Source organism: Thalassophryne amazonica, chromosome 12 (genome assembly GCF_902500255.1).
Source record: "Thalassophryne amazonica chromosome 12, fThaAma1.1, whole genome shotgun sequence".
Taxonomy (NCBI): domain Eukaryota; kingdom Metazoa; phylum Chordata; class Actinopteri; order Batrachoidiformes; family Batrachoididae; genus Thalassophryne; species Thalassophryne amazonica.
Genome location: NC_047114.1, coordinates 58,286,722 through 58,301,642, shown reverse-complemented (window position 1 = coordinate 58,301,642; position 14,921 = coordinate 58,286,722). Strand labels below are relative to the sequence as shown.

At 45.9% G+C, this 14,921-nt stretch overlaps 1 protein-coding gene across 3 annotated transcripts in view; it reads left to right on the top strand.

Annotated features, from left to right (window-relative positions):
- LOC117521644 (kinesin-associated protein 3-like) overlaps positions 1-14,921 on the top strand; it is a 54,392-nt gene that overhangs the window by 27,133 nt on the left and 12,338 nt on the right. For all 3 annotated transcript variants that reach the window (XM_034182965.1, XM_034182964.1, XM_034182966.1), the window contains 4 exons: positions 6,492-6,654; positions 6,870-6,970; positions 7,084-7,192; positions 7,488-7,600. In XM_034182965.1, the coding sequence (XP_034038856.1) occupies positions 6,492-6,654; positions 6,870-6,970; positions 7,084-7,192; positions 7,488-7,600 (486 nt within the window). The remainder of the gene's footprint in view (positions 1-6,491; positions 6,655-6,869; positions 6,971-7,083; positions 7,193-7,487; positions 7,601-14,921) is intronic.

The window sequence follows — 14,921 nt, the reverse complement described above, 5'->3', positions numbered from 1 at the left end:
TTCAAAGAAGAAGTATGAAGAGAAAGGAAGAGAGAGGAAGTTTTTCAGTAGCTGCACACAGGATTATCCGTGGCTGGGGCACAAGGAAGAGGACAACACAATATACTGCCATGTCTGTCGGGATTTTCCTTCAATTGCGGACCAGTAAGGCATTTTTAAATGTTGAAATAAAAGAATTTGATTTGCTTTATCAAAAAACATACTGGCAAATGATGCATTGAACAGTGATGAATTCAGAAAACACACAGGAGAGAAGCAGATGCATATTGGCATTTACCAATTATTTAAATTTTTTCCCCAATTATGAACAGTCGCAGGAGAGAAACATTCTGAGCTATGTCTTGGTTAACAGATTAAAATGCTAGAGGCTATGCATGCAAAATGTAATAAAAATTTTTTTTGGAAATTGAATTTTACTACCCACATAGGAGAGAAGCAATTTATGAAAAAGTGTAATTTCAGGACTTCCACAGTAGTATGCCCCCAGACACCCCTAGGTGACATGCGCTGTTGGCGTATGTATCGTGTGCCGCCTGTGGCACTCGCTTGTCCGGACAACCAGCTTTTCCTATAGGACAAGTAAACCGCCAGGGTTACTTGTCCTATGGACAAGTACAATAAAAAGCTTAATGTTAATGCCTGGCTTTGATATGGTTTTGATTAAGAACATTATTGACTGTATTATCAAACCCTTAACATATATTTGTAACCTGTCACTACTGGGAAATTTCCGTCCAGAATGAAAATTGCTAAGGTGATACCATTGTTTAAATCTGGTGATAAACACATTTTTTTCAAATTATAGACCAATCTCTGTTGCCACAGTTTTCTAAAATTCTGGAAAAAATATTTGTAAAGAGGTTGAACGATTTTATAGAAAAACGTCATATACTTAACGAACAGCAGTATGGTTTCAGAAAAATCAAACAACTTCTTTGGCTTTAATAGACTTTGTGGAACAAGTTACAAATGCAATAGAGAAGAAGCAATACACTTGGGTTTTTTTTGACTTACAGAAAGCATTTGATACTATTGATCATACCATATTACTGGAAAAAATGACAGATTATTGGTATGGAGGACTGGCCTTTAACTGGATAGCTAGTTATTTACGTAATAGATATCAGTGTGTTCACCTTGGTGGGATAAAATCAGAATTTTTGAGGATTACATGTGGAGTGCCCCGGGGGTCAGTTCTCGGGCCATTATTTTTTTGCTGTATATTAATGATATAGGTTTGGTTTCTAAGTCTTTGAGTTGTATTTTGTTTGCTGATGATACAACTGTGATTGGTAGTGGAGATAATTTGAGACAGCTCTTGGACTTGGTGGAGAGGGAACTGCAAAAATTTAAATACTGGTTTGACTCCAGCCGTCTGTGGCTGGAACGTGCATAACAGTAATTGATAAAATGTTCTTGCCGCTATTGTTTCTGTATGAATATGTTGCTTTTCATCCCACACATGGACGAGTCACGTTCAGCTCGTCAGAGCTTTAGTTATTGATCCATTCAGATATTGTCAATGTTCGTGCAAGACATCGGACTTGGGAGATTGGATGAAGTTGGACGACAAACGGAACGCTGATGGTATGGAAAGTATGCAAATGATGAGGAACCGTCAAGACAGAAAGCAAAACGGATTATGGACAAACTGAAGTTGTCGTTGGTATTCGTTCACATTTTTCAACAGTTTTAAAATTCTGAAGAAGCGCCAGCTGCAGGAACAAAGCTGGACGACGGTTAAACCATGTCTCCGAAAGTCAACATGAGACCAGATTTCTTGTTTTGTTTTGGCTTTGGTGTCCTTCGTTAGTGCCGTGTGACCGGGGCTTGATAGGGTCTTTATCAGTCATGTTTGTGGAAAATTTTACCTTTTTTTCCAGCATATTCCATCCAGCCATTCATTATCAAACCCACTTATTCCAGTCAAGGTTCACAGGAGGCTGGAACCCATCCCAGTGGTCATCCTTGATTGGAGTAAGTGGGTATACAAAATTAATGAATGAATATGGCGGGTCTGTGGCACAAAAACACTCGCTTGCTTCAGTCTGTGTGAACAAATTTAGTCACACAGAGATTTTGGGATAGTCTTGTTCAGCTGTATCATAGTTGATCTTTGTTGCTGCATTTTTCTTTTCACCTAGTGTTGAGTGTGAAGTTGGAGAATGGTAAAATGTAAAGGATTACATAGTTGTTAAACTGACAAAATATGACTCATTGGAAGTAATAATTGTAGGCCTAATAGTGTTGTGGCGACTTGAGTGAAACAAGGGAGAAGCCGAAGGGACTCACTGCTGTTTGTATACATTCGGTGTTCCAAAATGTTTTGCCTGCTTCACTTTCACTTTATTTATTCAATGTCTCCAAAGGAGCAACTAGCTGTACAGCAATGGGTATACAGAAAAACACAGAATAAAAAGAAAAGCAAAAACACACCAAACATTCAGTACACAAGGGGGACACAGTACAGACCTGGATCGATGGAAAAGGAACCGAGTTACCTAACATGATTTGCCATCAACTCTAAGTACCTGCTTCTCTCCTCTGATCAGCATTCAGAACAGAGATAGCCACAGGTACAAAGGAATGCTTATATCTATTACTCCTCACTGTAGGAAACCTAAGCCTCGCTCCAGATGGCAAATAACAAAATTCACCATGGAGAGGGTGGGCCAGATCAGATAAAATTCTCTGAGCCTTCTTCCTCACCTGTCTGGAAAACAAGTCAGACAGTGAGGTCTGCTGGGCCCCCAAAAGCTTGCTGCACAATTCTATAATGTTGTGAAGTGGCTTCCTTGCTTTAATGCTGAGATTCCCGTACCAGCACATCATCGAAAAAGTTAAAACCGATTCAATACAAGATTTATAAAATAGGGTCATTATTGTCCTGTCCACTTGAAAATATGACAACTTACGAAGACAAAACAGATGCTGCTGACCCTTCTTGTACAGCAGGTCTGCATTGTCATTAAAGTTCAACTTGCTATCGATCAGCGTTCCCAAGTATTTATAGTTGTCCACATGCTCCACCTGTTGGCCTTTGATTGTAGTGGTTTTGGGTGAGGACATCCGTTTCCGAAAGTCAATAACCATATCTTTTGTTTTGTCAACATTCAGCTGCAAGAAGGAGTCGTCACACCACTGAACCATATCTGCCACGACAGGGCCATGTTCCCTTTCATCACCATGCAGGAGACTGATTATAACAGAATCATCTGCAAATTTTAATATATGGCGATTCTTATAGCGGCTGCGACAGTCACAGTCAGAGAGGGGACAGCACACAGCCCTGTGGTGAGCCTGTTGAGGAATATAAAACATCAGAAAGGCAACCATTTACCCTCACACGCTGAGATCTCCGTTAAAAAGTTCAAAATCCAACCTGTCATAGTAAAATCCAGTTTAAAATCCTTAACAAGCTTATTATTAAAATATGTGGTTGGATAGTGTTAAAAGCAGAAGAAAGTCTAAAAAAAGAAGACGTGCATGTGCCTAGGACTTTCTAAATGCTTCAGGACCAAATTTAAGAGGGTGGCAGTAGCATCCTCCACGCCTCGACCAGCCCTATAGCAAACTGAAGAGGATCGAGGTAAAGCTCCACCTGTGAAAGAAGTTCATTCTTCATCAATTTTTCAAAAGACTTCATTACTAATGAAGTAAGAGCCACAGGTCTAAAATCATTGAAGACCTTGGGGGATTTGGTTTTGGCCACAGGGATTATTGTGCTTGTTTCAAACATTAGGAACCCTCTGTTCGTTGACTGACCTTTGAAATATATCAAAAACGACTGGGCCTAGTTGTTCTGCACAAGAGGATAATAAACGGCCGCAGATATTGTCTGGCCCCGGTCATTTTTTGGCCTTGTTCTTCTGAAACAAGTAACCACAGCCTGTTCATTAAAAGGAGGAGAACCTGGGCATAACAAGTCATTTTCCATTACAAATTTCATGATTAAAATCCAGAGACTCAAATCTCAAGTAAAAAGAATTCAAATCTTGGGCCAATTCTTTTCCAGATTTAGTTTCATTAAGAGTTATCTTGTGATTATTATTTTTCTTCCTATTTGATCCTAAAATCAAATTTAAACCATCCCAAACGGAGCCCATTTGGTTTGGCTAAATTGTTTTTCTAGTTTGGTCTTATAACCCAATTTAGCCTTCCTAATCTCAGTTTTAATCTCCCTTTGAAGCTTTAGCACCTCTTCCCGATTTCCCTCACGAAAGGCTTTCATTTTCCTGTTGATTAAAATTCTTACAGATCTTGAAAACCAAGGTTTACTGTTCGGATATATTTTAACAGTCTTTTTAGGAATCAAAAGATCTTCACAGAAGGTTACATAGCTGCTGATAACATCAGTCAATATCAGATGAGCTTTCTTTAAAAATATCCCAGTCAGTGCTTTCAAGCAGCCTTGAAGGCCCATAACAGCATCCTCAGTCCACAGCTTGGACTGCCTGGTCAAAGCTCTGCCCTTCCTCTAAACAGAGCGATACGTTGGGATGAGCTGCACGCAGTTGTGGTCAGAACTTCCCAAAGGTGGGAGAGAGTAGCACCTATACGCTCCTTTAACCGAACCATAACACATGTCCAAGATTTTATTTTGCCTAGTTGCGTATGTGACATACTGATAAAAGTTCCTCAGAACATGTTTCAAAGAGCATTGGTTAAAATCAGCAAGAACAAAGATGGGCGCATCTGGACATCTAGACTGCAGCTTTTGAGTCACATTAAAAATAGTCTCAGACGCTCTGTCGACTTTTGCTTTGGGATGCACATACGCCACAATAACACATATTTGTGGAAATTCTCGAGGTAGATATGGTGGGCGTAAGGACACTGCTAAAAGCTCTACATCTTCAGTGCAGAGTTTGTCTCTCACAATGGCATTCTTACACCAGCGCTCATTGACGTAAAGACACACTCCTCCCCCCTGTGATTTGCCAGTCACATCTACGTCACGATCGAGATGAAGGGGTTCCCCGAAGTTATCCAGTGCCAAATTTTCGTCAGCGTCATTAGCCGTAAGCCAGGATTCCGTTATCGCGAACAGGCATGCCTCCCTGAATTCATGTTGGAAACGTATTTGTGCCTGTAGCTTGTCAACTTTGTTTCTGAGGGACTGAACATTCATGAGAATCATAGACGGCAGGGGGATCCGATTCATGGCTTGTCTCCACAGCCGCTGACGCGCGCTGCCCCTTTTCCCTCGCTTCCTGGTTTTGCGAGGAGAAACATATTGAGAGTTTTTAAAATAATCCGATAGATCAACTCTCGGTAAAAGGAGGTCCAAAGTAGGGTCCGCAGGCAATGAATATTCCCATTGCAGAAGAAGATCCCTGCTATACTGGATCCGCGTAAACTCTCCAGCGGGAGGGCTGAGGCTGCTGACGGCATGACACAGCGTTCACAGCAAAAACAGAGCAACAAGCTCCATTCCCAACACAATGTTCAATGGACAATAAAAACAGGTCCTTCTTCTTAATGCACAAGTCAGAAACTGGTTACACACCTTGATACTCAAACAGACTCATATATCAAAAACGAGGCAGAGACGTTCCCATTTGCTGCTGGTCGCTGCACAAGCATGCGCCCATTTTAGGTTGAATGCAGAGTCGCTCCAGGAATTGGGCACCGCAGTCTTCTTTGAGGGTGGGCGCTAAAGGTATAAAATATGACGCATATGATATAATTTCTCTACTTTCGGGGACAGAAACACTGCATTTTCTCTGAGTTTTTGGGCAAATTACATGCAGAGTGAAAATGCAAAGAAAAAGTGACGCGGTGGAAAGTGGACGTGTTACGGTTTGTTTATGACCTGGAGCACAAACATGTCGAGGCGGTTTTGCAGGTGAGAGACAGCAGCTACTCTGGTTAGCTATGTTGGCTAACACTTACCAACATGACGCGCCCCAGTCGCTTCGTCTTCCCTTCTCCACTGGGAACTGAAAAAACCCAGACTTTTCAAGACTGCTTCTGTGATTGCAGCAGAAAACATAACAGTACACCATTTGTCCTTGTGAAGTTATGCTGTGTATATATTGCACAGTGGCAGCGGAGGTCCCCATAGGTGGTCAAATCCTGACTGCGGTGCCCTATTAGTTGCTCTGTCCACTTGTCCATGTGGTAAACATGTATGCAATGCCTTGAATACGACTGTACAGAAGGTCACCTCATTAAAACCTCGGACAGGTTTGACATTGGGCGCATTTCAGTTCTAATTATGGTCACCAGAGGACCTCATGGACCATGATGAATGACAGATTATACCTTGCTGAGGTCTTGCACCAGTTTGATGTTGGGTTGTGCGATGCGTGTTAGGGTGTTTTCTATTGGCGTTTGCTTTTTCCCCTTTATTTGTTTATTTATTTATTTTAACCGTTTAATGTTTTTCATATTTTGGTATGATCATTGGTTGATTTACCCTCTATATTTTATTCCCTGTAATTGATAATACTGCTGTGTCTGTTTCTGCTGGCTTGTGTAATTTACAGGCAGAGGTGGATACTGTGGAGCGGCTGGCTCGCCTGTTGCCCTGTGACCATGAAGACTTGGTCAATCTGACTCTGCGTCTGCTGCTCAACCTTTCATTTGACTCTGGTCTTCGAGCAAAGATGGTAGAGGTTGGACTGTTACCCAAATTGACTGCATTGCTAGGTAACACATCTTTGTAAACTGAGAATGTATGACCTGCATGACATTTATTTATGACATATGTGAAATACATAACTTTTGTTGACATGAGGAAATTTGTTTGATAGAAATGATCAGGTTTTGAGGCTGCATTAATAGAAAATAGAATAGAGAATTAGTGGTGCTGTGTTTGATTACACGTGACGATTATCAGTCTATGTGTGTGTTGTTGTGTACAGGTGATGACAACAATCACCAGGTAGTCATGCGTATCCTGTACCACATCAGCATTGATGACCGCTTCAAAGGCATGTTTGTTTACACCGATTGCATACCTCAGGTACAATAACAGCTACTAGAAATCACTTTGAGCAAAGTAATGGAAGTTCAGCCGAACATTTAACTCTGACACTCACAGTAAATGGCAGTATGTTTGTGTGTCTGTGTGTGCAGCTTATGCAGATGCTGTATGAACATAGTGAGGAAGAAATTGAAACAGAGCTCATCTCTGTTTGCATTAATCTGGCTGCTAACAAAAGGAATGCACAACTCATGTGTGAAGGTATGGGTGTATGTGTTTTCACCACACAGAGAGAATGATGTTCAGTGCTCCTCATACAAATTATTTGTTCTAAATACTTCATGCGGCTGCATTGGGACATTGATCATATTACATTTTATGCCCACAATGTGTGATGCACCACTAATGAAAACAGCTACATTAAAATAAATGAGCAGAGGCAACAGCATGTTTATTTTTAACTTTACTTCCACACTGTTTATGTGAATGTTCTAGTTTTGTGTATAACTGCAGTGATAACTAATGTCTGCTGCTGTTGTTGTTGTTGTTTTTGCAGGCAATGGGTTAAAGATGTTAATGAAAAGAGCTTTGAAGATGAAAGATTGCCTTCTGATGAAAATGATCAGAAACATCTCACAACATGACGGACAAACTAAACCTCTATTCATAGTGAGTTATATCTACTACATACAAAAAAGTACTTTTGCTAGAAAACTTTGAACATGTTATGAAAAGTTGCAAAGCACTTGTGTAGCACTACCTGTAGATATATTAAAGTGCCAGGATTGCGATGATTAACCCAGCAGCTACTTCAGTAGCGCAACCTTGAGTTGTGTGTTGTTGAAAAGTATAGCTCACCCACATTGAATTTACAAAGGAAAAAAACAAACAAAAAACATATTCACCACATCCAGAAAGTATTCACAGCGCTTTTTCCACATTTTATGTTACAGCCTTTAATTAAATTTTTCATCCATTTGGAATAAGGTTGTAACTTAACAAAATGTGGAAAAAGTGAAGCACTGTGAATACTTTCTGGGTGCTCTGTATAGAAAATGAGTATGAGTGTCTAACCAGCTAATTTGTGATTACAGTGTTCCCTCGTTTATCGCGGGGGTTACGTTCAAAAAATAGCCCGCGATAGGTGAATTCTGCGAAGTAGCCAGCGTTTTTACAATTATTATAGATGTTTTAAGGCTGTAAAACCCCTCACTACACACATTTTCTCACTTTTCTCTCCTGTGTAAACACTCTCAAAGTTCAAACCTTAGTAGAAAAATAAGTCCAGTATTATAGAATGAAACCAAAGATCAAATCCTGTTTTCAGGCCCAAACATTTGTTTGAGAAATAAAAATAGAACGTTTTCCTATAAATAATTATGATGGCTTTTAGAACTAACAAATTTAATTTTAACGATCAACCTACGAGGTTGGACACATAAGAAATTATTAATAGTAACTAACCAGTATTTCACAGTTCCTCGGTGCAGGTGTCTTTTTCCGAGTGAAGAACACAGTTATGGGTAGTTGTTGGCGCTCTTTTTTTCTTCTGAGCGAGAAGATTCTTATAAACAGACACACGCAGAACACAATGCGCGTGCTTTTTCTTCGCTTACTGCCTTCGGTGTTACCGTTGCGGGATGGATGCGGGACCCGCAAAGAATCCAAGACATTAAAAAGATAAAAACTTCTCTCAGTGGCCTGCGGGCTGCTGGAGCACTCTGCATCAAAACAGCGAGTGTAGTCTCTGGACCTGTTGCTAGATTTTGGCTGCAACTAAGCACAGCAGACAGTTAAAAAAAGAAGAAGCATGCAAAATTGCACTTAAAAAAAAATCTGCGAAACTGCGAGACCGCGAAAGGTGAACCGCGATATAGCGAGGGACCTGTTGGGAAAGTGAAGTACACGGACCCACGACAGGGGGCGTAAATGAACGGCCAATAGGAAGTCCGAATAAATAACAATTTATTCTGCAAATGTGCACAACAACCAAATATGCTTTTAGTCTGTCAATCAATCTACACAAAAGATGACGTGTGGGCAGGCCCGAGGGTAGGAGACGCCTATCCAGAGAAGAGCCGGGACCCACGAGGTGCCACAGCCCTTAACACTGGTTGAGTCTGGAAATCACAGTCCTGAGTCCCCAGGTGGCCACCGCTTCCAGCTGTCAGATCCGGTACTGCTGGCAGGAAGAACAGACAGGTTATGGGGTGGGTGTGTGAACACCCAGTAAACAAGTCAGCAAAAACACAGTTCCTTTCTGGGGGGAAACCTCCACCTCCAACCACAAGAACACAGAGTACGTGCAGTACCTTATGTAACACTTAACAAGTCTGGAGTGAGGAGTGGGTAGCCAACTTCCACAAACTCAGCTACAAGCTGCAAGTGTACAAAAAGGTTATGAGTGCAAAAAGCTCAGATGCAAAAACGTGTGCTTACGGCACAGAACGGCTGAGTAAGGTTTACCTGACGGGTAAGCTGATAACTCGGCAGAGTTATGATGTCTCTCCCAGGCTTTTATGGATGTGATGTGATGAATGATGATGTGTGACAGCTGTCAGCTCTGAGCACCTGGCGGACTCCTGTGGCGACTGCGCCCTCTGCTGCCCGAAGCCCGATGACAGGCAGGGCGCCCTCTGGTGGTGAGCCAGCAGTACCTTCTCTTCAGGCGGCCCACACAACAGGATCCTCCCCTCAACGGGCGCCTCCTGGCGCCCGATCAGGCTTGTCGGGATGTCGCTGGTAGAAATCGGCCAGGAGGGCCGGATCCAGGATGAAGCTCCTCTTCACCCAGGAGCGCTCTTCGGGTCTGTACCCCTCCCAGTCCACCAGATATTGGAAACCCCGACCCCTCCGGCGAACATCAAGTGGATGGTACGCAGGCTCGCCGTCGATGATGTGGGCAGGAGGCGGCGCTAGTCCGGGGCTGCAGAGGTCCGAGGTGTGATACGGCTTGACTTTGGACACATGGAACACGGGATGGATCCGCAGTGAAGCTTAAACTCCCAGCTTCAGCGGCTGGACTGATGACTTTGGTGATGGTGAAGGGTCCAATGTATCTGTCCGTTAGTTTGGGTGAGTCCATGTTCAGAGGAATGTTCTTGATTGATAGCCAAACCTCCGGCCTGGGCTGGTAAGCGGGGGCCGGGGCGCCTCGGCGGTCTGCATGGCTCTTCGCCCTTGTCCGGGCTTTCAGAAGGGCAGAGCGGATGTCCGCCACACCCAACGGCACCTTCTGAGATGGGCCTGGACTGAGGGGACCTCGACCTCTCCCTCAACCGCTGGAAATAATGGGGGCTGGTACCCCAAACACACCTCGAACGGGGAGAGGCCGGTCGCCGATGATATTTGGCTATTGTGGGCATACTCAAGATGATGCCAGATGTTGACTCCAGGCCGTCGGGTGCGCGGAGGTTACACAACGTAAGGCCTGTTCCAGATCTTGATTAGCTTCGGGAGGGCCACGAAGTGGACCACCTTGGAGAACTGGTCTACTATCGTCAAGATGGTGGTCATTCCCTGGGACGCAGGGAGACCCGTGACAAAGTCCAGGCCGATGTGCGACCAGGGGCGTCGAGGCACAGGTAATGGCTGGAGGAGTCCTTTTTCCTTCTGGTGAACTGCCTTGCCCCTGGCACAAGTGGTACAGGCCTGGACATACTCCCGGACATCGGCCTCCATTGACGCCCACCAGAACCGCTGCCGGACCACTGCCACGGTTCTTCGCACCCCTAGATGACAGGAGAGCTTGGAACCATGACAGAAGTCCAGAACCACAGCCCTTGCGTCTGGTGGGATGTACAATCTGTTCTTCGGTCCTCCACCGGGGTCCGGGTGATGGGTCAGGGCCTCCCTGACTATGTTCTCCACGTCCCACGTGAGGGTGGCGATGATAGTGGACTCCGGTAAGATGGTGTCTGGTGTATCCGACAGCTCTGTTTTGACCTCCTCTTCCTGCACCCGGGACAGTGCGTCAGACCTCTGGTTTTTAGTCCCGGGGCGGTAGGTGATCTGGAAGTCAAAACGTCCGAAAAACAGTGACCAACGGGCTTGCCTGGTGTTCAGACGCTTAGCGGTCCGGATGTACTCCAGGTTCCGATGGTCAGTGAAGACCGTGAATGGAACCACAGCTCCCTCCAACAGATGTCTCCACTCCTCCAGGGCCTCTTTCACCGCCAGGAGCTCCCAATTGCCAACATCATAGTTCCGTTCTGCTGGGGTTAACCTGCGGGAAAAATAGGCACAAGGGTGGAGAACCTTGTCGGACTCCCTGCTCTGGGACAGCACGGCTCCTATCCCTGAGTCAGAGGCATCCACTTCAACAATAAACTGGCGGTTAGGATCGGGCTGCACCAGAACTGGCGCAGTCGAAAACCGGCGTTTCAACTCCCTAAACGCGGCTTCGCACCGATCCGACCAGGTGAAGGGGACTTTTGTGGAGGTCAGGGCTATAAGGGGACCAACTACCTGACTATAGCCCTTGATGAACCTCCTGTAGAAATTTGCGAAGCCGAGGAACTGTTGCAGCTTCCTACGGCTTACCGGTTGGGGCCAATCTCTCACTGCCGTTACCTTGGCTGGATTGGGTGCGACGGAGTTGGAGGAGATGATGAACCCCAGGAAGGACAAAGAAGTACGGTGGAACTCGCACTTCTCACCCTTCACAAACAGCCGGTTCTCCAACAACCGCTGCAGGACCTGATGTACATGCTTCACATGGGTCTCAGGGTCCGGGGAGAAGATGAGGATATCGTCTAGATACACGAAGATGAACCGATAAAGGAATTCCCGCAAGACGTCATTTACCAACGCTTGGAACGTCGCGGGGGCGTTAGTGAGGCCAAACGGCATGACCAGGTACTCAAAGCGACCTAAGGGTGTGTTAAATGCCGTCTTCCATTCGTCTCCCTTCCGGATCCGAACCAGGTGATATGCATTTCTAAGATCCAATTTGGTGAATATTTTGGCTCCATACAGGGCCATGAACACTGAATCCAATAGAGGTAACGGGTATCGGTTGCGAACTGTGATCTCGTTCAGCCCTCTATAATCAATGCATGGACGGAGTCCGCCGTCCTTCTTGCTCACAAAAAAGAAACCTGCACCCAACGGGGAGTAAGAGTTCTGGATCAACCCGGCAGCTAAAGAGTCCCAGATGTAGGTCTCCATTGATTCGCGCTCAGGACGTGAGAGATTGTACAGCCCACTGGACGGATCCTCAGCGTCCGGGACCAAATCAATGGCACTATCATACGGTTGGTGCGGGGGAAGCGTGAGTGCCAGATCTTTGCTGAAAACGTCAGCAAGATCATGGTACTCATTCGGCACCGCTGTAAGATTGGGGGGGACTCGGACCTCCTCTTTAGCAGTCGCACCGGGTGGGACCGAGGATCTTAAACACTCAGGTAGGTTTCGCTCCATTGAGCCACAACCCCAGTCGGCCAATCGATCCGGGGATTGTGCTTAATCATCCATGGATAACCCAAAATAATTCTGGAGGTAGAAGGTGTTACAAAAAACACAATCTCCTCCCTGTGATTTCCAGACACAACCAGTGTTAAGGGCTGTGTCTGGTGTGTTATTAATGGAAGAAGAGTGCCATCTAGTGCCCGTACCTTCAGTGGTGAAGGAAGGGCCACTAGAGGGAGCCCTACTTCCTTAGCCCATCTACTGTCCAGTAGATTCCCTTCTGACCCTGTGTCAATAAGTGCTGGGTCATGAAGAGTTAAATCCCCACAGAGGATTGTGACTGGGACTTGTGCAGATCTCCGTGGTTTTCCCTTGTGAGTATTATGGCTCACCCTCAGCCCAGTCTCTAAGGGCGAGCGTTGACGTTTTGACCGTTTGGGGCAGTTTTTCTGCATGTGCTCATTCGAGCTGCAGTAAAAACACTCTCCACGGGCCAGCCTCCTTTGTCTGTTATCTGATTTCATTTTGGCCCTGCTCGTTTCCATAGCAACGTCAGCAGGGGGAGCTGTTGTCATGCGGAGTGCTCTGGCTTTGGAGCGGGGGGAGGACGGCGCTGCTTCAGACCCAGAAGGGAGAGGGGCGGCGCGTGCCTGGCCACGCCCTTCGTCTCGCTCCCGTCGATGTTCTTCTAATCGGCTGTCTGACCATATGACTAGGTCGATCAGCCCGTCTAAATCCCGCGGCTGATCCTTCGCCACCAGGTGCTCCTTTAGGGCCGGAGAAAGCCCCCTCATAAAGGCGGCGCGGAGCGCTACTGAGTTCCAGCCGGCGCTCGCTGCCGCAACGCGGAAGTTGACTGAATATTCAGCAGCGCTCCGGCGCCCCTGTCAGATTGACAGTAGCACATTTGAAGCGGACTCGCTTCTGTAAGGATGATCAAACACCTGTCGAAACTCCCTGATAAACTCAGTGTACGTCGACAGGAGTCGTGAATTATGCTCCCAGAGCGCCGTAGCCCAGGCGCGTGCCTTGCCTCGAAGCAAATTAATCACAAAAGCCACCCGGCTGTGGTCTGACGCGTACATCACGGGGCGTTGTGAAAAAACGAGCGCGCACTGCGTTAAGAAGTCCACACACGTTTCGATACAACCGCCCGTACAGTTCCGGGGGGCTAATGTAAGCTTCAGGAGAAGGGGGAGACCTTTGAACTACCACTGGATCATCATTATCGAGCGACAGGCCTGCAGGAGGGGTGGCCGCTGCCGCGCCTGACGGGTGCGCCTCTACCTGAGCGGTGAGAGCCTCCATCCTGCGGGTGAGGTGTATTTCCTGCTTGGTTAACAAATCCAACCGAGCCATAAAGTTGGTGAGAATTTGCTGCAGCTCACCCAACTCACCTCCTGGTGGAGCCTGCACACCTTGCATTTCCATTGGTGGTTCAAACAGTGGTAAACGCCCCTCGGAGTCCATGACGTGGCCGAGTTATCCTGTTGGGAAAGTGAAGTACACGGACCCACGACAGGGGGCGTAAATGAACGGCCAATAGGAAGTCCGAATAAATAACAATTTATTCTGCAAATGTGCACAACAACCAAATATGCTTTTAGTCTGTCAATCAATCTACACTAAAGATGACACGTGGGCAGGCCCGAGGGTAGGAGACGTCTATCCAGAGAAGAGCCGGGACCCGCGAGGTTCCACCGCCAACAGAGACCTGCAATACACCGGAGCTGCCAAGTCCTGAGTCCCCAGGTGGCCACCGCTTCCAGCTGTCAGACCCGGTACTGCTGGCAGGAAGAACAGACAGGTTACAAGTCAGCAAAAACACAGTTCCTTTCTGGGGGGGGAACCTCCACCTCCAACCACAAGAACACAGAGTACGTGCAGTGCCTTATGTAACACTTAACAAGTCTGGAGTGAGGAGTGGGTACGCCAACTCCTTCCAACTTCCACAAACTCGGCTACAAGCTGCAAGTGTACAAAAAGGTTACGACTGCAAAAAGCTCAGATGCAAAAACGTGTGTGTATGGCACAGAACGGCTGAGTAAGGTTTACCTGACGGGTAAGCTGATAACTTGGCAGAGTTATGATGTCTATCCCAAGCTTTTATGGATGTGATGTGATGAATGATGATGTGTGACAGCTGTCAGCTCCGAGCACCTGGCGGACTCCTGTGGTGACTGCGCCATCTGCTGCCCGAAGCCCGACGACAGGCAGGGCGCCCTCTGGTGGTGAGCCAGCAGTACCTCCTCTTCGGACCGCCCACACAACAGCACCACTGTACATGACAGATTGTTTAACAAATGTATTTGTATTTATTGCTGTGATGAAAACCTTCCAGCTTTTATTTGTGTAGCACTGAGCTTTAAGCTGATAGTTTTATTGTTCTATGATGTACGTATCATTCATGTGTATGTGTTAGGGGTTACACAGATGTCACAGCTTGATTCACACTGCAGTTTAGCCATCACGGTTTGTTCCGAGTTTGGTTTGACAATGTGTAAATGTCAACTTTTTTCTTTAATCTTTTATGAATAGGATTCCATCTCTTGTCATTCTCCTTGAGATGAATTTACTGTGC